Source organism: Triticum dicoccoides, chromosome 3B (genome assembly GCF_002162155.2).
Source record: "Triticum dicoccoides isolate Atlit2015 ecotype Zavitan chromosome 3B, WEW_v2.0, whole genome shotgun sequence".
Lineage (NCBI taxonomy): Eukaryota > Viridiplantae > Streptophyta > Magnoliopsida > Poales > Poaceae > Triticum > Triticum dicoccoides.
The window spans coordinates 800,560,184-800,586,783 of NC_041385.1; the positions used below are offsets into that span (position 1 = coordinate 800,560,184).

General features: G+C 45.9%; 1 protein-coding gene across 1 annotated transcript; it reads right to left on the bottom strand.

Annotated features, from left to right (window-relative positions):
• Positions 1–6,597: 6,597 nt before the first annotated feature.
• On the bottom strand, positions 6,598–7,683 carry LOC119278569 (glucan endo-1,3-beta-glucosidase GII-like). Its single transcript, XM_037559895.1, has one exon. The coding sequence runs from the start codon at positions 7,596–7,598 to the stop codon at positions 6,762–6,764; it is 837 nt and encodes a 278-aa protein (XP_037415792.1). The 5' UTR covers positions 7,599–7,683; the 3' UTR covers positions 6,598–6,761.
• Positions 7,684–26,600: the final 18,917 nt, after the last annotated feature.

The window sequence follows — 26,600 nt, forward strand, 5'->3', positions numbered from 1 at the left end:
GTTTGGGAAGAAACCTAAGCTGTCGTTTCTAAAAGTTTGGGGATGCGATGCTTATGTCAAGAAACTTCAACCTGAAAAGCTCGAACCCAAGTCGGAAAAATGCGTCTTCATAGGATACCCTAAGGAAACCATTGGGTATACCTTCTACTTAAGATCCGAGGGCAAGATCTTTGTTGCCAAGAACGGATCCTTTCTAAAAAAAGAGTTTCTCTCGAAAGAAGTAAGTGGGGGGAAAGTAGAACTCGATGAAGTACTACCTCTTGAACTGGAAAGTAGTGCAGCTCAGGAAAATGTTCCTGTGATGCCTACACCAACTGAAGAGGAAAATAATGATGATGATCAAGGTACTTCGGATCAAGTTGCTACTGAACTTCGTAGGTCCACAAGGACACGTTCCGCACCAGAGTGGTACGGCAACCCTGTCCTGGAAATCATGTTGTTAGACAGCGGTGAACCTTCGAACTATGAAGAAGCTATGGCGGGTCCAGATTCCAACAAATGGCTAGAAGCCATGAAATCCGAGATAGAATCCATGTATGAAAACAAAGTATGGACTTTGACTGACTTGCCCAATGATCGGCGAGCGATAGAAAACAAATGGATCTTTAAGAAGAAGACGGACGCGGATGGTAATGTTACCATCTATAAAGCTCGACTTGTCGCTAAGGGTTATCGGCAAGTTCAAGGGATTGACTACGATGAGACTTTCTCTCCCGTAGCGAAGCTTAAGTCCGTCCGAATCATGTTAGCAATTGCCGCATACTATGATTATGAGATATGGCAGATGGACGTCAAAACGGCATTCCTTAACGGTTATCTTAAGGAAGAACTGTATATGATGCAGCCGGAAGGTTTTGTCGATCCTAAGAACGCTAACAAAGTATGCAAGCTCCAGCGATCCATTTATGGGCTGGTGCAAGCATCTCAGAGTTGGAACATTCGCTTTGATGAGATGATCAAAGCGTTTGGGTTTATGCAGACTTATGGAGAAGCCTGCGTTTACAACAAAGTGAGTGGGAGCTCTGTAGCATTTCTCATATTATATGTAGATGACATACTATTGATGGGAAATGATATAGAATTCTTGAACAGCATTAAGGCCTACTTGAATAAGTGTTTTTCAATGAAGGACCTTGGAGAAGCTGCTTATATATTAGGCATCAAGATCTATAGAAATAGATCGAGACGCCTCATAGGTCTTTCACAAAGCACATACCTTGATAAAATTTTGAAGAAGTTCAAAATGGATCAGTCCAAGAAGGGGTTCTTGCCTGTATTGCAAGGTGTGAGATTGAGCTCGGCTCAATGCCCGACCACGGCAAAAGATATAGAAGAGATGAGTGTCATCCCCTATGCTTCAGCCATAGGATCTATTATGTATGCCATGCTGTGTACCAGACCTGATGTAAACCTTGCCGTAAGTTTGGTAGGAAGGTACCAAAGTAATCCCGGCAAGGAACACTGGACAGCGGTCAAGAATATCCTGAAGTACCTGAAAAGGACAAAGGACATGTTTCTCGTTTATGGAGGTGACGAAGAGCTCGTCGTAAAGGGTTACGTTGACGCTAGCTTTGACACAGATCTAGATGACTCTAAGTCACAAACCGGATACGTGTATATGTTGAATGGTGGAGCAGTAAGCTGGTGCAGCTGTAAGCAGAGCGTGGTGGCGGGATCTACATGTGAAGCGGAGTACATGGCAGCCTCGGAGGCAGCGCATGAAGCTATTTGGGTGAAGGAGTTTATCACCGACCTAGGAGTCATGCCCAATGCGTCGGGGCCGATCAAACTTTTCTGTGACAATACTGGAGCTATTGCCCTTGCGAAGGAGCCCAGATTTCACAAGAAGACCAGGCACATCAAGCGTCGTTTCAACTCCCTCCGTGAGAATGTTCAAGATGGAGACATAGAAATTTGCAAAGTACATACGGATCTGAATGTCGCAGATCCGTTGACTAAACCTCTCTCGCGAGCGAAACATGATCAACACCAGAACTCTATGGGTGTTCGATTCATCACAATGTAACTAGATTATTGACTCTAGTGCAAGTGGGAGACTGTTGGAAATATTCCCTAGAGGCAATAATAAAAGTGTTATTATTATATTTCTTTGTTCATGATAATAGTCTTTTATTCATGCTATAACTGTGTTATCCGGAAATCGTAATACACGTGTGAATACATAGACCACAATATGTCCCTAGTAAGCCTCTAGTTGACTAGCTCGTTGTGATCAACAGATAGTCATGGTTTCCTGGCTATGGACATTGGATGTCGTTGATAACGGGATCACATCATTAGGAGAATGATGTGATGGACAAGACCCAATCCTAAGCATAGCACAAAGGTCGGTTAGTTCGTTTGCTAGAGCTTTTCCAATGTCAAGTATCTTTTCCTTAGACCATGAGATCGTGTAACTCCCGGATACCGTAAGAGTGCTTTGGGTGTACCAAACGTCACAACGTAACTGGGTGACTATAAAGGTGCATTACAGGTATCTCCGAAAGTGTCTGTTGGGTTGACACGGATCGAGACTGGGATTTGTCACTCCGTGTTACGGAGAGGTATCACTGGGCCCACTCGGTAGTGCATCATCATAATGAGCTCAAGGTGGCCAAGTGTCTGGTCACGGGATCATGCATTATGGTACGAGTAAAGTGACTTGCTGGTAACGAGACTGAACGAGGTATTGGGATACCGACGATCGAGTCTCGGGCAAGTAACATACCGTCTGACAAAGGGAATTGCATACTGGGTTTGATCGAATCCTCGACATCGTGGTTCATCCGATGACAACATCGAGGAGCATGTGGGAGCCAACATGGGTATCCAGATCCCGCTGTTGGTTATTGACCTGAGGTCGTCTCGGTCATGTCTGCATGTCTCCCGAACCCGTAGGGTCTACACACTTAAGGTTCGGTGACGCTAGGGTTATCAGGAAGACAAGTATGTGATTACCGAATATTGTTCGGAGTCCCGGATGAGATCCCGGACGTCACAAGGAGTTCCGGAATGGTCCAGAGGTAAAGATTTATATAAGGAAAGTGGTTAAACGGACACCGGAAAGTTTCGGTGGCATACCGGTATTGTACCGGGGCCACCGGAAGGGTTCCGGGGGTCCACCCCTCCCGGGGGGGCCACATGGGCTGTGTGGGAGAGGGAGCCAGCCCCTAGTGGGCTGGGCGCGCCTACCCACCTAGGCCCATGCGGCTAGGGCAAGGGGAGGGGAAACCCTAAAGGGGGCGCCCCCCTAGCTTGGGGGGCAAGCCACCCCTTTTCCCTCTCCCTTTGGCCGCCGCCCCCCTCTAGGGTTTCCCCTAGAGGGCCGGCCCCCTTGCCCCTCTCCTCCTATATATAGAGGGGTGAGGGGAGGGCTGCAATAACACAAGCCAAGGCGCAGCCCCTCCCCTCCCCAACACCTCTCCTCCTCCGTACGTGCTTGGCGAAGCCCTGTCGGAGTACTGCTGCACCAACTACACCACGCCGTCGTGCTGCCGTTGGAGCTGCCTTCCTCAACCTCTCCTTCCTCCTTGCTGGATCAAGACAGAGGAGACGTCGTCCGTCCCGTACGTGTGTTGAACGCGGAGGTGCTGTCCGTTCAGCACTTGGTCATCGGTGATCCGAATCACGACGAGTACGACTCCATCATCACCATCCCCTTGAACGCTTCCGCACTCGATCTACAAGTGGTATGTAGATGAAAACTCTTCCCCTTGACTCGTTGCTTAGATGAACTCATAGATGGATCTTGGTGAAACCATAGGAAAAATTTTAATTTTTTGCATCGTTCCCCAACACGGGAATGACTTGGATATGATCCCAGCGTGCAGCCTAAGCTCATCCCCATCGCGGCCAACCTCCTTTATGCTGGCCCATGCAATAAAGACCTTCACCTTAATGCCTTCGAGGCCGCTGATCGTGTCATTTTTTATGTTCCGGCGACCCGGGTGCTGTAGTGGACGTCGTACTGGCCGTCAACACGAAATTTGCATTCATCAGAGAAGTGTACCTCAAAGGAGCCGTCCGGTCGGAGCTCGTAGTCATGCACTCCCTCCGGGAGGATGCCCGGTGGGAAGCCATATCGCCCTAGCATTTCGTACGCCGTTGGCTTGTTGGCTGTGGGGGCGGGGGCCTTGGCCAGGGTTGCGGCGGTGGCAGTGAGAAGGATGGCTACTATTGCTACAAGGAGGAGGGTAGTGTGCTTCGCCATTGTTGGTGCTCTAGCTCAGGCTGACAACTAAAGCTTTGCAGATATATTTGTGTGAGGCCATCGAAAGATGCAAGCTATATATAGAGATAAATCTATAAATATTTGGTGTGCAATAAATGTGTATTCGGTACTCACCAAAGTTAATGGGAAATATACTCCTACTAAAAATATTTTCATATAAATTAGATAAATACTACAAGATATATATGCTCATTAATTTTTCAAATCATGGCAACAAAATAAACATTTAATCCCCTCCAAAAAAATCTTTACATTCATTGAGGTGGAATTAAATATGTACTCCCACCGTTCCTAAATATAATTCTTTTTGTAGATTTCAATATAGACTACATACAAATGTATATAGACACATTTTAGAATGTAGATTCACTCATTTTGCTTCGTATGTAGTTCATATTGAAATCTCTAAAAGGTTTATCCTTAGGAACGGTGGGACTATCTTATTTTAGCAGAAATTAATTTTATACTTGATAACATTCACCAAATTCTTCTGTAAGGCCCTGATGGCCATTATTATTTATCTTGGCCCGCAATACCTTTTGAATCATGCAAGGCGACCAATTTTCTATATCTAAATAGGAGCACCCTACTAGATGATTTCTATGTCTTCTCATGAAGCCACGTCACCCGAATTGTTCTAGCCTTGATGCAACATAGATCGGTAGTCTATAGCCGTCCGATCAAGTGTTGGTCAAGTCTTCTATATCTAAATAGAGGCACCCCACTAGGTGATTTTCCTGCCTCCTCATGAAGCCACATCATCCGAATTGTTCCAGTCGTTGATGCAGGATAGATCGGTAACCACCGCCGAGTTAACACAACGTTTCGTTCTTACCGCTCGGTGCTGGCCCCGACACCATCTTTTGGGCTAGGCGCAAGATTTGGCCACTAAGAAGCCCATTAGGAGCCCATAGGCAACTATCATTCAAGATGCTACTACTCACACCCATCCGTTAAGCTTTGCTAAAAAGACTACCGCCAAGCCGACGCTGCAACATCGCCTTCCGGCGACTGTGCCATCACCTATCCTTCCACGGCCAGACCCTGCGGCCCCTCATGCTCTCCCCCAGCAGCCACCACCACCCTTTCTTGGGTCCAGCCAGCCGACCTCACCGCTGGCGGTCCCCTGGTGAGAAACCTCACCAAAGATGCGGGAAAAAGCCGTCACCACATCCACGCTATACCTGCGCTGCCACCACAGTCTATGTTCCTCATGGCCAGTCACCGCAGCTGACTTAAGCCGCCGCACCCAATGCCCCCCTGCTAGTGACCACCGCCAACCCTTCCGCTGCTCCACATAATTCGTTCGTCTTACCCGCTTTTATGTTGCAATCTCTTCCACCTTCATGCCACAAATGCACATGTAACGGCCTCACGGCACTTAATTTCTAGCCCTCATTATCTCTGCTTCATTGCCCTGCAAATACGGGCAAAAATGTGTTTATAAACCCTCTGTACTGCCATACTCATTGACCACGAACGCCTGCTCAGATCCATGTTTGAGAACCGACTTCTGCCCTAGTAGGTGCACACTCCCTCTTTTCAGCCCTCCCTGAGTATTTCTATCCTCACAAGATTATGCTTTCCAATTTCTCAGGCTTGGCTAGGGATGAAAGGATGTTGAGCGTGTAGGTCTTTTGCTGCTCGCATTGGCTACATCACTTCCACATATCGCTTGCCCCTTGCATTTCTTCCAGATTCTTAGTTCGTAAAATTGCTATTCAATAGCCGTGACGCAACGGTCTTTGAACTATTTCAGAAGTGTCACGCAGGTCCTCGAACTATGAAAAATGTCACCTAAGCCTTCGAAGATTTTTTGAAGTGCAATAAGTGTGTACTTATGTGACAACTCTGAAATAGTTTGATGATCTATATGACACTTCTGAAATAGTTTGAGGATATGAATGACACACATATTAATTGCACATTGAGGACCGATATGATGGTTTTCATAATTTGAGGACCTATGTTTTTTTAGGCATATTTGTGAACCTACGTGACAGCTCTGAAATGGGACCTAGGATGCACTTCACTCCTCTCGCTATGTACCACGGCAAGGCCCGGGCCGGGTGGCCACATACGACAAATTAAGACGCTGCGTTCCTGTCTCGTTGTGATTGGGTGGACGGGCGGGGCACGCAACGTAAGTCAGAAGAAGCATGGGTGCACCACTTGACGTATGCTCGCAAACCCTTTGACCCGCCGGATTGTAACGGCTCGCACCGGAGATCTGGCGATCGAGTCGCCGGCGTAGTGGACTCATCGTCGTCGACGCCGGCGCACGTTACTGGCGAGGTCGGCGCGTGAGCAGATGGATGATGCGTAAGCCGGCATGGCTGGAGGCATATGGATCACAAATTCATAACTGCTTCTTCCATCTCTTTATTACCATACGATGATGTATGTATCATCGCCCGGAAGTTAGCGCGTGCATGGTTGCACTCTTACATGTACGTGTCGTTACACTTGCATGCCGCATTTTGCAGCTTATTTAGGATGAAGATGTAGGTATAGTAGTATAAGATAGCTACTATTTGAACTGGATGTTGTAGGCCGGCGACTTGTCCGGGTTGAAGAGCCCGAAGCTCCTCTCCGTCGGATCCCCGGTCTTCTGGTTCTCGTTGAACATGGCGAAGATGTACGTCTCCAGCGCCTCCCGCTTCTTGGGCGTGCCCCCGCCGACGTGGTTGATCAGCCCCTGGTTGTACGTCCGCGCGTTGTCCGCCGACGCCGCGAACCCGCCTGCCGACGGCCACCCGCTCTCGGAAATCACCACCTTCACGCCCGGCGCGCCGGCCTTCACCAGCGCCGCGTACACGGCGTCCACCATGGCGTCGAACAGGGACGTGTAGGTCAGCCCGTTGTTCTGGTCACGCACGCTGGTGCCCGGCTGGAACGTCGCGTAGTTCAGGCTGATGTCCCGCGGGTTGTCGCGGTACGCGAAGTAGGGGTACACGTTGGCCAGCAGCGGCGCGCCTGTGCTCGCCAGGAGCCGGGCCACGTCCGTCATGTACGACTGCGCGAACACGCCGGCGGAGGGCGGGAAGGAGTTGGCCACCGCATCGAACCGGATCGAGGTCGACACCTTGATGGCGCCGAGACCGGCGGCGGAGAGGGCCGCGTTGAGGTTCTGCATGGCCGGGACGATGCTCTGCGTGTCGCCGCCCTGCACCTCGTTGCCGGCGGCGATGTACTTGATGTTCACGGCCGGGTAGTAGGGGCGCACGTTGTTCTGGACCCAGGACGCCGCGTTGGAGGTGCTGGCGGCAATGTTGGAGAGCTGGTCGTTACCGATGTCGAGGATGAGGCCGATGCCGGAGTTGCGGAGCGCAGAGAGGGCCTGCCCGTCGGCGAAGTAGATGCGCATGCCGTTGATGCCCTTGGACCTGTAGAGCTGCACCACGTCGCTCCGGGAGGGGAGGTTGTTGCCGATCACGCCGTAGCACACGCCGATGGAACAGGGCCGGTCCTGAGATTTTGGGGGCCCGGGGCGAAACTAAAACTAGGGGCCCTTAGTAGAAACAACAAATAATAGTAATGAATATATACATATATACTTGTCAAGTAATTATACATATTACCTTTCAAAAGTAATCATTGCCCGATGCAAATTCAGTTATGACGAGGTTGAATTCAATCTCTTCCAATAATTTCTTCTCGACACATATTGTTACCAAACCATTTGAATTTATGATTCATTATTGACCTCTCAACAATTTTAACTTTGAAAATCTGGTGTCAGCCGGTGTGACAGTCACAAGCACTGTAAATAAGATGTTATAAACAAGAGAGACATTAGGATAACAATCAAATTCTGTGACATGGTCAAAAATATTCATAGAATTACACCGTCCAGCAAAGTGAATTTCACAATTTTAACTCACAAAAGGGTAAAACTGAATGTTCATCAACACTAGCAGATTGTGCGTGTGCCCCTAATGAAAAAATTGTACTCTTAGGACCACTTACATTATTTTCACTTATATTGATGCCAACAGTTATCTCTTCCTCAGATTAAGAAGTTCCTTTAATATGCTTCTCTTCCTCCACAACAACTATCGCCAACTTATTGTTTGGGTACGTCGAAGCACTAGTACTGCTATTGAAAAAATTATTAATAGCTTCTCTTTGTGATTGTATCTGTTAATCCACACATTGTATTCACATTTCACCATAGTAAAAATATATGCGAGGGGATAAATTACTTATAATCAGTAATATACGTACAGAGAGTAGAGATTAGGAAACGGCAACATACCTGGGATTGCGTGATGTGTACTGGTTCGCCTCTGGATCTAGAGTTCGACGAAGCAGCGTTGTGTGCGAGCTTGTCCAGCGTCTGAAAGGCGGGAGACCAGAGCTCTGTTGTGTACCGGCTAGAGTCTCGCGATCCAGGAATAGAAATTGACGAGAGGACGAACTGGCGATCGGAATTAGGAGAAAACGAGCAGGACGGCGGCGTACTAAAGAAAACCAACGGCGCAGAATTAGAGGACTGGTACGTGATGGAATAGGAAGGAATCGATTTCACCGAAACAAAAGGAATAGAGTCTGCCGGCGTCCACGCCTGGTTGCCTTTCTAGCCACGGCCCACGACCCATAGATTTTTTTTTCGCACTAGCCCATAGGCTACCTGAGTACTGGGGAGGGCCCCCTGGATTATGGGGGCCCGGGGCGGCCGCCCCCCTGCCCCCCCTCAGGGCCGGGCCTGGGGTTAGGCCGCACCGGAGAGTGACGTCCATTGGCATGCACGATACGTACATACGCCATGTCGCCATGCCGTGCACCTTCGGTTTTCGCGGAGTCAAAGTAGCTGCGCTGATTAAAGTAGGCAGGGCGCAACACGACCACGTACGCAGGCAGGCGGGCGGAGGACGTGTATAAAAGGGGGGCCTGCTGCAGCTGCATAGGCACACACCAGCTCTAGTAGCAGATACAGGGAGCTAAGCTAGCAGCAATGGCGACAAAGGATGTTGCTTCCATGTTTGCCGTTGCTCTCTTCATTGGAGTGTTCGCTGCTGTTCCTACGAGTACGTGTGCTTAGCATTCTCTCGTGTTCTTGTATTTTCTATCTGCTTTGCATGCATGCACTTACTGTCGTCGGTGTGGTTATGCGGCAAATCAAATTCATGCATTGAGTACGATCATGCTGTTTTCTAAAATGGACAACTGGATAATTTATCTATTTTGCTGATAGAATTTTGTTATGTATTGCTACTATTACACAACATTAATTTTGTGGGCCATTACGAAGAAAATATTATAGTCTCTTTTGATCGTAGGATGCCAAAGATGGTAGAAACAGAAAGGGTGTGAAGTCTCAATCAAGTGATATACTCCCTCCATCCCAAAATAAGTGACTCAACTTTGTTCTAACTTTATAAAATCAAGAAAAAGAATTATACGAATCTTCATGCAAAATCAAAGGAATATAGCATCGACCGAGACATAATAAAGTCTCAGTTGGCTGCTTAGCAAAACTGAAACAGAAAAATGAAGGATTTGAGTGTCATGCCTATATTAGAATTAATTAAATGTGTACAAATTTTTTTTGGATGCGCCACTGAAAGCAAGGAGGGATTACTTTTATTTTTAAGAAATTTGGGTGGATACAATTCTTTTCGAAATGCCGTGCAAAGAAATTGCTGTTAAAGACTTCGTATGAGATTTAGTAACACAAAATTAAAAATATTAATTAATTAATTAAGGCGACGCCAACATAGTTATTCACGCAAACGCCTACGATAGCTAAACGGCCGAATGTCACTCTTACCCGCATGCATGCAGGTGTGCATTCAACCCGTCGTCTCCTTCCGCCTTTCTTCCACGGAAAACTCCGGGGGTTGTGGAAACTCGACCCATTTTTCTCGATGGTGTACTTGAGCTAGCTGGCCATGCTCTGCCCTGCTCATTAACAGGTTGGTACTAACATTTTTCCGGGGGCATAGGGCCGGTACCATGTCTACAAGGATGGTGTACTACAGGGCCTGTGAACCTTCGGATTTTCCATTACCAGCCCAGATTCAAACATTCACTTAATTTTGACGTTCAGCCCACAGTCCAATAATTTAATCCATGCATTTAACATTTTGTCCAAACTAAGAAAATGCCGAAAAAAATGTTTTCCACGCATGTCGAGTTGTGGTGACTCGGGGGCTCCCCCGTACGCCTGCTCCCCCGCGTCGCCCCTCGCTCGGGCGACTCGGGGGCTCCTCAACCCTAGCCGCCGCCGGGCCTAGCCCATCTTCCTCCCCTCCTCCCACCGCCGCCAGAGGACGCCGCCGGCTTGCGCCCGGAGGCCGACGGCGGTGGTGGGGGCTCTTCCTCCCTCCCGCGTCTCAGGGGTGGCAGGGCCCCAACATGCGTGGAGGTGCGGCCGATCTAGATGCGACGGCGTTGGCTTTGACGGCGGCGGCGGTCGGCCCTGCCTCGGGCCACTGGCGGCGGCTAGCCCGGATCGGGCGGCGGCGCGATGCGGTCTTCGGCGGCATGTCATCTGGCTTTAGATCGACGGCGGCGTCGAGGGCCTGGTGGACTGCTTGGCGGCACCCATGACAGATCTGGCCGGTGTAGCCAGTGGTGGTGGTCATCTTCTTCGTCGGCGGTGGCCGGCCAGAAGCTTGGTGATCGGATCTCGAGATCCATCATCTAGTCCCGGCTGCGAGTTGGGGAGACATGGTTGCCGGTGAAAACCGAGCCGATGGCAGGCGATGGCGGCTTCTGCGCCGTTACCTTGATGAAAGCATCGTCGTGTAACTACTGTCGACCCACTCGTGCTGCTCCGAGGGAAACCCTAGGATCTGGCGTTCCAGATCGGACGATGGCGGCATTGCGGTGTCGTTTCTCTCTTGGGAGCATCGTTTGTGGAGCAGCGCTGGAAGTCAGAGGCAGGAGGTGGAGCGGCTTCGTCTTGCACGGAGCTTCGGTGGAGATATCAAGTCATGCCTGACCGACAGGTGCTACGCTTTGTCATGCCTGGTCGGCAGGTGCTACGCACGACAGATCTTCAAAAGATTTCAAGCTGTGTCGACTGGTGGTACTTGGCAGCATGGCGCTGAGGTGTATCAGTGGCAACCGCTACGTGCTTAGCTGTTTGCGCGCAGGGAGGAGGTGCCGTTGGGCGCCGTGGTGGCGTCGACGATAGCTAGACCGAGCAAGGTTGATGCATGAGTACAGTTCTGAAGATGGAGCGGTGGCAGTTGGCGACGGCGGCCTCTGAGAGCACGCCGGACCAGTGTGTGCCCCAGACCCGGCAAGTGGCTAGGTTGGGGTCTCAGGTCTTAGATGTTAGGCTTGGCTGCGATGTCTGTTTGGTATTAGGCCCAGGCTATCTGCGCCCCTTCATCAACTAGATAGGTGTAGCGAAATTTGTTGCTTAGACGGCGGCTTTATTCTCACTGTTGTATGACTTTGTAAGGTCTTGTAAGAATAATTAATAAAGTGGCCGTATGCATCGCCCAGATGCAGAGGCCGGGGGTCATTCTCCTTTTCTAAAAAAAGAAAATGCCGAAATAGGCTTTCGCCCAAAATGGTACTCGTATACTGAAGGTTATGGTTATTATGTCTTGTCCAAACATCCTCTTTAACCAGCTTTTAGAGACGCTCGAGCATTTACGAAATCCATGTGAAATATACCATTTCTTTTCAAAAGCATAATGAAACCAACAAGTATTTGTTGAAGTTGTTTCTAATCGGGGAAAACACAATATAAAAGAAAAAACTTTTTTGATGTAAATATGTTTTGCAAACTACGCTTAGCAAGATGGGTAGCTCCCTCATTCATGTGAAACACGTATAAAACCACACTTATTTAGCCTAAATACGGTTATTAAAAAAAATACATGGCTTATCCCTGCGCACAACCGATTTTCCGATTGCCTAGGTGTGGATGCTCAGTACAAAAGGTACACCAGTACACCTAAACTGTCTAGTGCCATTCAATATGCCGCCATTTTTTCCTCTAAAAAACAAAATAGCTTTTGTTTTCTGTATACGTTCCATGGAAATCCTCCCCTCTCAGCAGTGACTAGTTTGTTTCTTCTGACGTATTTCCACTTCCCGTTGGCTAATTTCTTGCATGCGTATGCGTATGGCTACGGGTATATATGCTGCGTATCTTGACGAATACGTACGCACGTGGAACGATACACATCCGGTATGGGGTGCTAACGGGTTGGAACGGCGGCTTGTACCGTAGTGACTTTCCACACATGCATGTGCCAAATTCGTTCTTTTGTCAGGTCACTAGTAGAATACACCATAGTTTAAGTGGTTCAGACAGTGCATCTACGTGGGTGTTCCCTATTCCCATGGCGCCAGGACTAGGATGGTTCGTACGTTCATGGGTCTACACAGTATTCTGTACTTTTTTTTAGAAAAAAGGACGAGGCCCGGCGTTAAATCAATGACGCCCTTACAGACCGATAGGCCACGAAATCAACACAAAACAGAAAAAGAACAGAACAGCACAACAGCTCAAGATACAAGACACACAAGAAACAGCTAAACCACCGCTGCCGCAAACGTGCAGAAGAGGAGGGAGACCATGGAGGGTGATCCAACGCCGGAGGAAGCCCGTTTGTTGTCAAGACCCCGAGAGCACACACGGTTGGCACACCCTCTAACTCTGCCTCCGAAGAGGGCACACCCCGCCCTCTCGCTCTGGCTCTTAGGGCGCTACGCCGTCGGAAGGCGGAGATGCTCCACCCGAGCACAAATGGGCATGGCACAACCGGTGGCCTAGAGGGATGAAGACAGGAACAAGTGCCTCACCTCGCAGAGCCACCACACACAGTCACCACTCGCCGTCGACACAAATTGCAGCAAGGGCACAAGCTGTCGAACCAGAGGCCAAGAAGAGGCCGGGAAAATGGCATCCACCCCTGCCACTGGAGTGTTGCCTCATGAAGAACACCGGCCGCCATGGCGGCCAAACATCCGCGCAGCAGAGCCCGCCCCCCCATTGTCCAAAGGCGGCGCCTTCCAGAAGGTGACGACGCAGGAGCGCCGCCGTCGCCCCAATGGATTTATGGTTTTCACCAGGGACACATGGGGAAGGGAAAGTGATGGACCTCGGTGTCGCCCTCAAGAGGGAAAACGCGCCCGCAACGCCGTCGACGTCGTGGTCGTCACCGCCAACCAAGGGTTTCCCCCGATCTGCTCCCTCGACCCTGAGCACACCACCCCGCCTGCAAGCCCGACAAACCAGAGGACGCCGGAGTCCTGAGCGGAGGGGGATCATTGGGCCGCGCGCGGAGAAGTCGCCCTCTTCAGATCTGGTGCAGAGAGCCGGCGGAGACGGCTCTCGCACCGGGCCCATGACCGCCGCCACCTCGTCGCCCGCGCGACCAAGGGAGCATCTCGTGTGCCGGCGACCGCCGCCTGCTGCCGGGCACGAGACGCCCTCGCCGCTGCCCCAGATCCAACGCCCCCCATGAACCATGGGGCGGAGAAAAGCCCCGCCGCCACCTTCCTTGGTAGTTGCACGGCCTGGCCGGCGATCCCTCAGGCAGCGGCGAGACGGGTGCATCCTGCTCATGGCTTCCACAAGACCACAATGAATTGCACCCATGTATCAATAGAAATTCTTGAGACTTGTGCAAGTAGTTTATCACCTCTTTGGAACGTAGAACATACGGAAGAAGGATCATAATTCTTACTACAAGATCTACAAATGAACTTGTTATTTAAATTAGACATGCTCCATCTTATAGATAACCGTGTATGGCTTTAAGGCCTTGGAGGCGCAGTGGATCCCGGCCTTTGCCGGTTGAAGGGCTTCTACTTTGTTCGTATTATTATTTTTGTTTAAGATTTGTGTCCGGCTCAGAAAGACAGGAAGGCAAGGCGGCTGCAGCGACGCCCTGGAGATGGAATAAGTTTCTCTCCACCTAGCCCCCGTCCGGATGAACATGTGGAGTTGTGTCTTCAACGGATCACACGAGATTCTGTCAGGTTTTTGTCCCTGGTGGATCTGCTTGGATTAGGTCTTCGTTCCTCTATGTTCATGCGTCAGTAGGTTGGATCCTTTCGATATATGCTTCTCTTCGACGATGATTGATGTTCTCGTGCACTGGTTCTTTAGGGTCTTAGCACCATGACTTCCCAACTATCTACTGAAACAAGGTTTGTCCGGCTCAGGCAAAGGACGGACAATGACCATGATGCCCCTTCAGCTCGCTATACTGCTTGTAGCCGCCATGGTCTACAAACATTAATGTAATTTCTGTTACTTCTATTGTTCTTTATATAGACATGATGCTTGCTAACTAGATTGAAAGTTTTCTTGAAAAAAGTGTAATCGGTCGAACGATACAAGATAATACCAAAAAAGGCTTCTGCCCCGCTTTATATATAAAGCACTGATCCATAAGCATCAAGATACAAACTCATGCCACCACCGCACATGACACACACACACCCAAGGCAATATACAAAGGTGCCGAGCACCGCCAAACCACCCCAACGACTACCAAGCCTCTACACATGCGCGAGGAAGAACCGCTTGGAGCCAACGGAGACCTCCAATTCTTCGAGGAGAGGTGAGATGGAACAAGGACTCCAAGATGGTGCCTCCTAGAAGGGAACGACCACTGATAGCCGCCACCATCCGATCCCAAAGATTGAGTTTTCACCCGGAGCAACTCGAAGGACTAAGGGCACCGCGACGGAGCCTTCATGAAGGATATGATGTCCATGGCTGCCACCCCTGTAGGCCAATACAAGATTGGACAAGTGATGTACCCAGCACGCTCACCCCTCCGACGCATCCTAGCTCCACCAACCACTAGCAACAACCCACCCGTGTGGCCATGGCCGCTCGCCCGCACCCGAGGCGCAAGTTCCACCCACGAACATCGTGCCTCCTGCTGTCGCCCTGCATAAAGACACGCCCAAGACCGACCAAAGTGACCCGCTTTGGGCCAAAGGGCGCACCCGACCGAAGGGGCCACAGCATACGTCCCGCCTCGAACAACGAAGGAGCCACGTCAGCCCACACACAGCCGGGGAACGAGGGAAGAGGGAGAGTGGACACATCCGGGTTGGCACACCCTTGTGTCAGCGACGGGTTGCCCGAGCTCGTCGGCTCCTCCCATCCATCCAACCTGCCTCCCCACCGGACACCTCCTGTGTCGCCCCAACTCGACGACGAACGCACCACCACACAAAGCCACCAACTCACACCACCCACTCGCAAGGAGAGATCCCAAGAACCGCCGCCAATCGCGAAGAAAGCTCACCGATGAGTCCATCTGCGCTGCCTACTATCGTCCAGCACCCGGATCCCGGCCAGCCAGCCCACTTGGCCAGTTACTGCTGCGTCACACCACCACCCGCCATGGCCATGGCAGGGGCAGAGACCTGCAGCCCGTGCCTCCTTCGGCATGGGCCGCCAGGCCCCAGATCTGGCCTCGACCTCACCAACCCTGGCAACCAAGGCACGCCCGCTGCCACCGCGCCGCCAAACACACCACGACGCATCGCCACCGTCGACCAGCCCGGTGAGCCACCGTGCTGCTGTGCCCGACACCTAGCGCAATACCCAGGGCTGGGTGAGTGGCCCCGCATCTTGCCACCCGTGCGTGGGGAAGAAGAGCACCCCGCCACCATCGGCATTGGCCGGGCTTCACCCAGTCATGTCCCTTGGCGGCGGTGAAGGAAGCGAGGAGGGATGTCCCGCCGATGGCTAGGGTTAGCCTCCCATGCACCTGGGGGTGCGTCGCAGGAGGAGATGGGTTCGTTGATCTTTCACTCCTCCAACGATACAAGATATTTATGTAGCTACCAAAATGAATTTGTATCATGGAGAATAGGAGTTGACAAATTCTTACCGAGTTGATGCACTTGTATTTCTGTTGGCCCTAAGTTATTGATAGAGTAGAAACTCATTTTGTTCTTCCTATGACCCAAAGAGGCCTTGACCCTCTCGCGAGTCAAGTGAAAATACAACAACCACGCAAAAACTTATGCCCTCAACCCTCAGCAAAACATAGTAAGTTGTTCTAATTAAGTTGACGCGCTGACAGAAATATCAGCAACACATAATAAGTTGTTCTAACTTGATGATCCAAAGTTGCTCTAGATAACAAAACGCTCACATAACTAATAAGATACTGAGGGACGGTAGATAAATAAAGGGAAAAGTATATTATTTGTCCCTGAATTTTTTTGAAAGTATAGAAATGACCCCTCAACGTCAAAAACGGTAAACGTTGGTCCTTCAACTACTCAAACCGGATTAGTTTAGTCCCCTAACTCAACAAAGTGGTTTTTATGCTGACTTGCCATAGTTTTGACCAGTCTTTGCCCATGTGGCAATTTTCTTCTTCCTTCCCAATTTTAACTCAGTTGGGCCTTTTGTTGAGCAGATGGCGCGCGCGAGCAAGAGGAGCAGAGGTAGGCGTGAAGCTTCTGTGGCTCATGGGAACCGTAGGGCCAAGGTAGGTTTGTGCCCATGGCTAGCAGCAGTGTGGCGGAGAGAAACCATGGACGCATTGGCGAGTGCCCAGGTCAAACGTCTTCCGTGTTGTGTCTTGTACACCAGGACACCCGGCTCGAAAGGCTTCCCCTTGATCGGGCGAACAAATATGGGTCGGAGAGGAAGCAGCTTGTTTATTTCCCTCCACCCTACAACATGCTCTCTCTCTCTCTCTCTGATATGACCAAGCGTTAGTTATGACAGCTACACCTTGAGCCTCGCCCCTCCTCCGCCCTCTATAAGTTGGACTGGCTAGCGCAAGTGCGAGTACACAACAACATCACGCATAGAGGCCTGCTCATTGTCATCATTTCTAACAGTTCATCTCTCTTCAGAACTAGAGATCTCATTCGTCTCGAGATTTTTCCGTCCAAGTGTGTCGAGGTTTTCATCCTCTCTCTTCCCTCATCCTTCTCTCTTCCTTTCCTTTTCTTGTTCTTCGATTATGGTTTAGGTTAGCCTCCCACTCTCTTTGTTTTTTATGTACGTTCCTCTTGCACTGCATTTGCATTGTTAGTCATCTCTAAAAGTCCATCTCTCGCAGAGCTAGAGATCTCTTTGTTGGTTTTTTCATCAAGTGTGTTTCTCATTCTCTCTTTTCCCTCCCCTCTCTCTCTACAATCCTTTTTCTTGTTCATAATTTTGGATTAATCCATCTGGTTTGCACACCTCAGAGATGCCAAAGCCGAAGAAAGCCTGGTTTCTTCAAGCTGATAGTTCTGAAACTCGTACTGTTAGTACAAACTCCGCTTTTCCCCCTCTTCATGTGGATGCATTATTTATTCTCTTGACTTTGTTATTTGTTATTAATTAATGTAGATGCTTGAGGTAGACCAAGGATTCCTTAACGACTTGAACCGGACGCAAGACAATCTCAGGAATACACGAAATAATGGGGCAAACATGACGATGGTAATTTGGTTGAGCCCAAAAATGCAACTTTTTTGATTTGGTTGAAACATACAATCTCTGCTTACTGTAAACTTTTTTACTACACTAATTTACTCCAGTGTTCATTTCTAACTGGTTTTCCTTACAAAAAATGCCAATTTATAACACTCAACCATTTAAAAATTAATTAGTGTGTATTTTTTAACATGTTCCAACTCTAACACTAAAATAACAATTCAGATAACTCTATTGCATACATTCGATCTTAAGAGACATGCCATATGTACCTAATCTTTCTCCCTTTTTATATGGTCTAACACACACATTGTGTTTTCTACTCTATTGCTGCTATGCTTTGTTAAAAGAAATTTAGCAAAGTTAATTTGAGTGTTGCCATGAAATTGTCAACTAGTAGCATTTACTATTATTATATGAATTTTCACACTATACACCACATGGACATGCCAAACTTTTTATTTTTAGGGTATATTCAGAACAAAAACTGGGGTATTAATTAGGTACGCATATTTTTCCTTGTCTTAAAAAGAAAGGAATATATTACTCCCTCCATTCTAAAAATAATTGTCTGGACCTTAGTATAACTTTGTAGTAAACTTATTTTAGGATGGAGGGATCATAAAAACTGCCTTGTTCTTTTACATTTAAACCCTCACAATGCAATGCAATTGCATAAAGGTCCATATCAATTAGGAGCAACTTAAAATTACTTACATATTTTTTAATTATGCATGGCGAGTCCACCAACCATCTCTTTTTTCAAACTAAGGTTCCAAAGGCCACAAACAATCAAAATATCTAACAAACCATCCATACTCCAACCATTTGGTGGTTTTTTGGGCAAAGCCAGAGAAGAGCTTTCAATACCCACCCACAGATGTGATGTGATGCACCATGTCCTATGGCTCCATGTAGATGTGGTGGGAATTCAACTACAATCCTGAAGCACATGTACCATGTAGGCCATCTTTTTGTACAGTAAAAAGCCTCAACCAAGAGTTTTAGCTAAGTTAATGACAATGAATGGTAGGGGCATAGAACTTCACAATCTCTTGAAGTAAACTTAGGGTGCTCCATGACTTCTCTTGATGGAAAGAGAAATCCATAGCATTCATGCTGCTGGTGGTATACATCCAGCACATGTGTTGATCAGATGTGGAAACAAGAAAGCTACCTAGTCCAACTCGATCGAAACTAGAAAAATAATCTGGTCGGCCAACCCTATCGAAGCAGAGTAGCCTGATTGAGAGCACCAACGAATGAGAGGTGTATCAGATGGAAAGAGACCACACCCCCAGCAACCATAATTTATTTTTGGAAAAGAGATCTACAACCCGTGTGCATAGAACCTCCTTTTCCATAAATCTTGAATATTAAGTTGCAAAAAAAATCTTATAATGTTTTGTAGGACGTTTTCTAAGTTTGACCCAAAGAAATAGAAGTACTTGCTTTTTTGGGGCAACACATAATATTGATCATAAATTCCTTTTTTGTGACAAATAATTGTATCATAAATTCTATCAAACATATTTCCAAAAATATAAAATTCTATACCTGCAGTAAAAGGCATGCCTACTTCCAATTTGGATCTTGGGCTAAACTACATGTATTTTTGGATATTTAGGTGTATTTTTGGATGTTAGGCTTGTATGATTGTTAAAATCCAATTAGTTCCCCTATGTTTTCCTAACAAACCCAAGTTCACTCATATGGTATTTACATAAATTTGATTGTAATATAAATTCATAACCACAAAAACTAGACCCATATTTCTGCTAGACTAGATCTTAATAGCTAATTATTGTTACCTAGATGTATATAAGAGAATGTTAGTGGTATAGTATTAATTGAAACCACTAGCTCTTGTCTATCCAGACACATTTTATTTATTATACCATAGAGTAAGCAAATGTATTCTAACCTCTAAGCGACAACATACATATACATTCATGCAGAAAGGCTTGGGTGGGTTTGTTAGAACCTTCTACTTTGATGAAGAATCCAATGCTGATGTCATTAACGGCACAACACAAATTGAGTATGATATAGAAATGTTCAGAGAATACCCTATCACAGTAGTGGTCTTAGAGAATAAGGACAACTCTAGTGAGATTGGAGATGCAATTGTTGGGCATACTAAAAAACTTTCTGGCGATGGTGGTGACTTAATTGTGCAAGCATATTTCAGTGGCTTTTCCCATAAAATCCATAAATATATAGTGGCCTACGAGCGATTCACTCCGTCCTCAATTCGGGGAATATGTAACAGGCCATTTTTTTCCGCTGATGGCCTACATCTAGACTTGATAGAATATTGGCGAAAAAGAATGAGGTGCATTGTCTCATATAATTAATATGTTGACTAATGTCTAGACATCAGGTCTAGAGATAGCTGATTCATTCATGTGTTCTTTTGGGATCATGCATGTCATTCATAGAACTTCTCTATTACGCGGCACGGTGCGAAATCAGACATGGTAGTCTCTCGAACCCTACCAGCTACGTGACTTGTCGTGGAGATCTGAGGATAATTAATAAGGGGCGAGTTACCGATACGAAGCCGGGAAAGACATGGAGGATCTTATGAATCTTATATCTAGACTATTCCCTGACAGTTTACCTAAATACGAGTGGGTCAAACAATCTTTTGCTTTCAGAGACCATGATGTACTATTCTACCATATCCCACAACACATCTTCGCAGTACATGACAATGTAAAAAATTAATTAAGTTAAATATGGAAGTTGTAGCCCTAATGCAATAACTATCTCAAGGTAGGTAGACTTTATTACCTTTATGATACAAAAAAGAAAGACTTATATTACTACGTGTTCTTGATGTACCTACTCTTGGAATACTGTGTATGCATGCAGTGATCCAGCAACAGTCCATAATTTTCGTCGTATTGCCTTGGGGCACCCAATTTTATTGGGCACAGTATTAGAAAAACTGGAATGCTTTGTAACTCTCCACCATGGCGTGACCGTGATGGACGATGTTTGTTGGGAGAGAGCAGGTTCTTAAATAGGATTCACCGTGACTACCCCTTGTTGAGACGGTTCTTATCTAGCAACCTCTTCCAGGACAAAGTGGGTAGCGAGTATGATTTCCATTTTCGAAGACTTGTTCCGTGGAGCGATCTCTACTATCGCCTCTAAACATTCCGACAAGCCAGTTATTTGAAACTGAGAGTAAACTATGACTATGAGACGCCATATGGGTATCCAGTGAATGAGTTCCTATATGACTTTCGATACAATGATTGGTCACCTAGGTATGGTGAACGATACATCTATATCAATATCATTAGGTTGGTTCAGAACCTGATAAAGCATGGAGCTGAATACTGTGAGGTTTAAGCCACATGATTTATTTTTCCGATTCTTCGCTTCCCATTCTTTTTCAGATTCTAATAACTGAACTAGTACTTTCTATCAATATTGCAGCAATATGGGAATCTGAATAATCTCCTCACTAAGATCAAAACTCGTTTTAGCCATAATATGTGTGCTTGCTACACCCTCCTAAATATTAAGAAGGATTGGATTAATGAGACGTCATCCGAGCCATATGTATGTAAGATTTAAATAGATGTCTCCCATTCATATATAAGTGTTTTGCAAGTTCCAATTCTACGTAGCTATCTAATTGTTGGTTTATCCATGTGTCTATTTTTACACCTACAGAGATGATGTGAGATCAGGACGAGGAACTGGGCCGACCTCAACAGCAACCAGAGATTCTTTAAGTATGGATGCGAGATGGACGCTAATGGCTTGAGCCGTTAGGTTGGTACTTATGCATCTTCGCTCAGTACCTCATCAGTGTTGGGTCGCTTGTATCGGGTCCATGTGACCATGTATCGAACTAGTACACCTCTAGTTATATATATCTAGCTTATGTATATATAGTGATACATGGTCACACCTCTAGTTATATGTATATATAGTGATACATGGTCACATGGATCCGATACAAGCGACACATCGCTGATAAGGGTACTGAGCGAAGATGCACAAGTACCAAAAAGACCAACCTAACAGCTCAAGCCATTGCCATCCATCTCGCATCCATACTCAAAGAATCTCCGGTGGCTGTTGAGGTCGGGCTAGTTCCTCGTCCTGATCTCACATTATATTTTTAGGTGTAAACATAGACACATGGACAACCAACAATTATATAACTACGTACAACTGGAACTTGCAAAATACTTATATATGAATGGGAGACATCTATCAAACCTTACATCCATATGGCTCAAACGACATCTCATTGATCCAATCCTTCTTCACACTTAAGAGGGTGTAGCAACCACACATATTATGGCTAAAACGAGTTTTAATCTCAGTGAATAGATTATTCAGATTCCCAAATTGCTGAAATATTGATAGAGAGAGTACTAGTTTAGTTATTAGAATCTGGAAAAGAATGAAAAGCAAGGAATCAGAAAAAATAAATCATGTGGCCTAGGTGTATACCTCACAGTATTCAGCTCCATGCTTTATCAGGTTCTGAACCAACCTAATGTTTATTGATATAGATGTATCATTCACCATACCTAGGTGACCAATCATTGTATCGAAGGTCGTATAGGAACTCATTCATTGGATACCCATATGGAGGTCTCATAGTCATAGTTTACTCTCAGTTCCAAATAACTAGCGTGTCGGAATGTGAAGAGGCGGTAGTAGAGATCATTCCACGAAACAAGTCTTCAAAAACGAAAATCATACTCGCTACCCAATTTGTCCTAGTAGAGGTCACTAGATAAGAACCATCTCAACTTGGGGTAGTCACGGTGTATCCTATTTGAGAACCTATCTCTCTCCCCAAAAACATCGTCCAGCTCCATCACACCCTGGTGGAGAGTTACAAAGAATTCTAGTTTTTCTTCTACGGTGCCCAATAAAATTGGGTGCCCCAAGGCAATATGAGGAAATTATGGAATGTTCCTGGGTCACTAAATGCATACCCAAATACACGAGTAGATACCGTGGACATAGTATTCCACGAGTAGATACATCAAGAACACATAGTAATAGAAGTCTTTCTCTTTTGTGTCATAAAGGTAATAAAGTCTACCTACACTTGAGATACTTCTTGCATTAGGGCTACAACTTCCATATTTTATTTAATTAACTTTTCGCATTGTCATGTACTACTAAGCAATGTTGTGGGATATGGAAGAATAGTACCTCATGGTCTCTAAAAGCTGAAGATTCTTAAGGGATACCCACTCGTATTTAGTCAAACTACCAGGGAATAGTCTAGATATAAGATTCATAAGACCCTCCATGTCTTTCCTGGCTTCGTATCGGTAATGAAAAACTCATCACACATTAATTATCCTCAGATCTCCACGACAAGTCACATAGCTGGTAGGGTTCGAGAGACTACCATGTCTGATTTCGCATCGTGTCGCGTATGAATGACCTGCACGATCCCAAAAGAACACAAGAATGAATCAACTATCTCTAGACCTGATCTCTAGACATTAGTCAACATATTAAATGTATGAGGCAATGCACCTCATCCTTTTTCGCCAATATTATGTCATGTCTAGTTGTAGGCCATCAACAACAAAAAATGGTTGGTTGCATATTCCCCGAATTGAGGATGAAGTGAATCACTCGTAGACCACTATATATTTCTGGATTGTATGGGCAAACACACTAAACTATGCTTGCACAATTAAGTCGGCACCATAGCTAGAAAGTTTTTCAGTATGCCCAAAAATTGCATCTCCAATCTCACTAGAGTTATTCTTAATTATTCTATAAGACCACTACTTTGATAGGGTATTCTCTGGACAGTTATTGATCACTCAATTTGCATTGTGCCGTTAATGACATCAGCATTGGATTCTTCATCAAAGTAGAAGGTTCTAACAAACCCACTGAAGACTTTCTGCATGAATGCACATGTATGTTGTCGATTAGAGGTTAGAATACATTTACTTACTCTATGGAATAATAAATAAAATGTGTTTGGATAGACAACAGTTAGTGGTTTCAATTAATACTATACAACTAACATTCTCTTATATACATCTAGGTAAGAATCATTGGATATTAAGATCTAGTCTAGCAGAAATTTTGGTCTAGTTTTTATGGTTATGAATTTATATTACAATCAGATTTATGTAATATCATAGCAGTGAACTTGGATATGTGAGGAAAACATAGGGGAACTAATTGGCTTTTAACTATTCTACAAGCCTAACATCCAAAAATACACCTAAATATCCAAAAAAATATGTGTAGTTTAGCCCAAGATCCGAATTGGAAGTACGCATGGCCTTTTACTGCAAGTATAGAATTTTATATTTTTTGAAATATGTTTGATAGAATTTATGATACATTTATTTGGACAAAAAAAGAATTTATGATCAATATTATGTGCTGCCCCCCAAAAAGGCAAGTACTTCTATTTCTTTGGGTCAAACCTACATAAATATTATAAGATTTTTTTGCAACTTAATATGAAAGATTTTTGGAAAAGGAGGATCTATGCACATAGGCTGTAGATCTCTTTTCCAAAAATAAATTATGGTTGCTAGGGGTAGTATAACTTATGGTTACATGGTGACACAACCATAGTAAACAAGACATGGAGGTATAACTTATGGTTGTTGGGGACGTGGTCTCTTTGCATCCAATACACCTCCCATTCATTGCTGCTCTCAATCAGGCTGCTCTGCTTTGGCAGGGTTGCCTGACCAGATTATTTTTCTAGTTTGGATCGAGCTTTCTTGTTTCCACATCTGATCAACACATGCGCTGGATGTATACCACCAGCAGCATGAATGCTATGAAGTTCCCTTTCCATCAAGAGAGGTCATGGAGCACCCTAAGTTTTCTTCACGAGACTTTGAAGTTCTATGCCCCTACCATTCGTTGTCATTAACTTAGCTAAAACTCTTGGTTGATAAGGCTTTTTGCTGTACAAAAAGAAGGCCTAAATGGTAAATGTGCTTCAGGATTGTAGTTTAATTCCCACCACATCCACAAAGCCATAGGCCATGGCGCATCACATCACATCTGTGGGTGGGGACTGAAAGCCTCTTCTCTGACTTTGCCCAAAAAATCACCAAAGGGTTGGAGTATGGATGGTGGCCTTTGGATCCTCGGTTTGAAAAAGAAATGATTGGTGGGCTTGCCATGCCCAACTAAAAAATATGTAAGCAATTTTAAGTTGCTCCTAAGTGATATGGACCTTTATGCAATTGCATTGCATTGTGAGGGTCTAAATGTAAAAGAAGAAGGCAATTATTATGCTCCCTCCATCCCAAAATATGTTTAGTACAAAGTTGTACTAAGGTTCCAACAATTATTTTAGAATGGAGGGAGTAATATATTCCTTTCCTTTTAAGACAAGGAAAAACATACGTACCTAATTAATACCCCAGTTTTAGTTCCAAATATATCCTAAAAATAAAATGTTTGGCACGTCCATGTGGTGTATAGTGTGAAAAATCATATAATAATAGTAAATACTACTAGTTGACAATTTCATGGCAACACTCAAATCAACTTTGCTAAATTTCTTTTAACAAAGCAACACAACCATAGAGTAGAGAGCACAAAGTGTGTATCAGACCATATAAAAAGAGAGAAAGATTAGGTACATATGGCATGTCTGTTAAGGTCGATTGCATACAGTAGAATTATTCAAATCGTAAGTTTATTGTTAGAGTTTGACCATGTTAATAATACTCACCAATTGATTTTTAAATGGTAGAGTGTTATAAATTGGCATATTTTTTTCGTAAGGAAAACCAATAATAAATGAACACAGGAGTAAATTGGTGAAGTAAAAAAGTTTACAATAAGCAGAGAGTGTATGTTCATTTCTACCCTAAACACTAAAAATGTTGCATTTTTGGGCTCAACCAAATTACCGTCATCTTGTTTGCCCCATTATTTCATGTATTCAAGATTGTCTTGCGTCCGGTCGAAGTCCTTAAGTAATCCTTTGTCTGCCTCAAGCATCTACATTCATTAATAACAAATAACAAAGTCAAGAGGATAAATAATGCATCCACAGAAAGAGGGGGGAAAGCGGAGTTTGTACCAACAGTACGATTTTCAGAACTATGTGCTTGAAGAAACCAGGCTTTCTTCGGCTTTGGCATCTCTGAGGTGTGCAAACAAGATGGATAAATCCAAAATTATGAACAAAAAAAGGACCGTAGAGAGAGAGAGAGGGGAGGGAAAAGAGAGGATGAGAAACACACTTGATGAAAAAACCAACAGAGAGATCTCTAGCTCTGTGAGAGATGGACTTTTACAGATGACTAACAATGCAAATGCAGTGCAAGATGAACATACATAAAAAAACAAAGAGAGTGGCAGGCTAACCCAAACCATAAGCCAAGAACAAGAAAAGGAAAGGAAGATAGAAGGAGGAGGGAAGAGCAAAGCCTCGACACACTTGGACGGAAAAATATCAAGACGAACGAAATCTCTAGATCTGCAAGAGAGAGGAACTATTAGAAATGACGACAATGTATTGCAAGAAATAGAGAGGGACGCTAACCCTAAACAATAAGCAGCCCTTTGTGCATGCTGTTGCTGTGTGCTCGCACTGGCGCTAGCCACTCCAACTTATAGAGGGCGGGGGAGGGGCGAGGCTCAAGGTGGGGGTTAGCTGTCATAACTAACGTTTGGTCATATATATGTCGTGTGTGATGTCTTATGTGCCGTGTGTGCCATACCATCGGTAGCTGGTTCCTTCTTAACACGGGATGTTAACGCCGTCTTTGCGCATGACCTTCTGTCAGTAGCCGTGTGTGCCATACCTTCTTTTCCTCCAGGGGAACGATGAATGCTCTCTTGTCTACATGGTATCATCCGCTCCGGTCTAACCCTAGGGTCAGCCGCCGCCGCCGCCGCCACCGCCGCGCCTCCCCGCGCCCCTGCGGAGCCTCACCTTTCACTCACACGCGTCGCCGGTGCCTGTGCCTTGCTTCCGCCCACGCA

Bases quoted from the DNA above. Each gene is read 5' to 3' on its own strand.
- LOC119278569 (XM_037559895.1), bottom strand. From the start codon at position 7,598: ATGCGCATCTACTTCGCCGACGGGCAGGCCCTCTCTGCGCTCCGCAAC.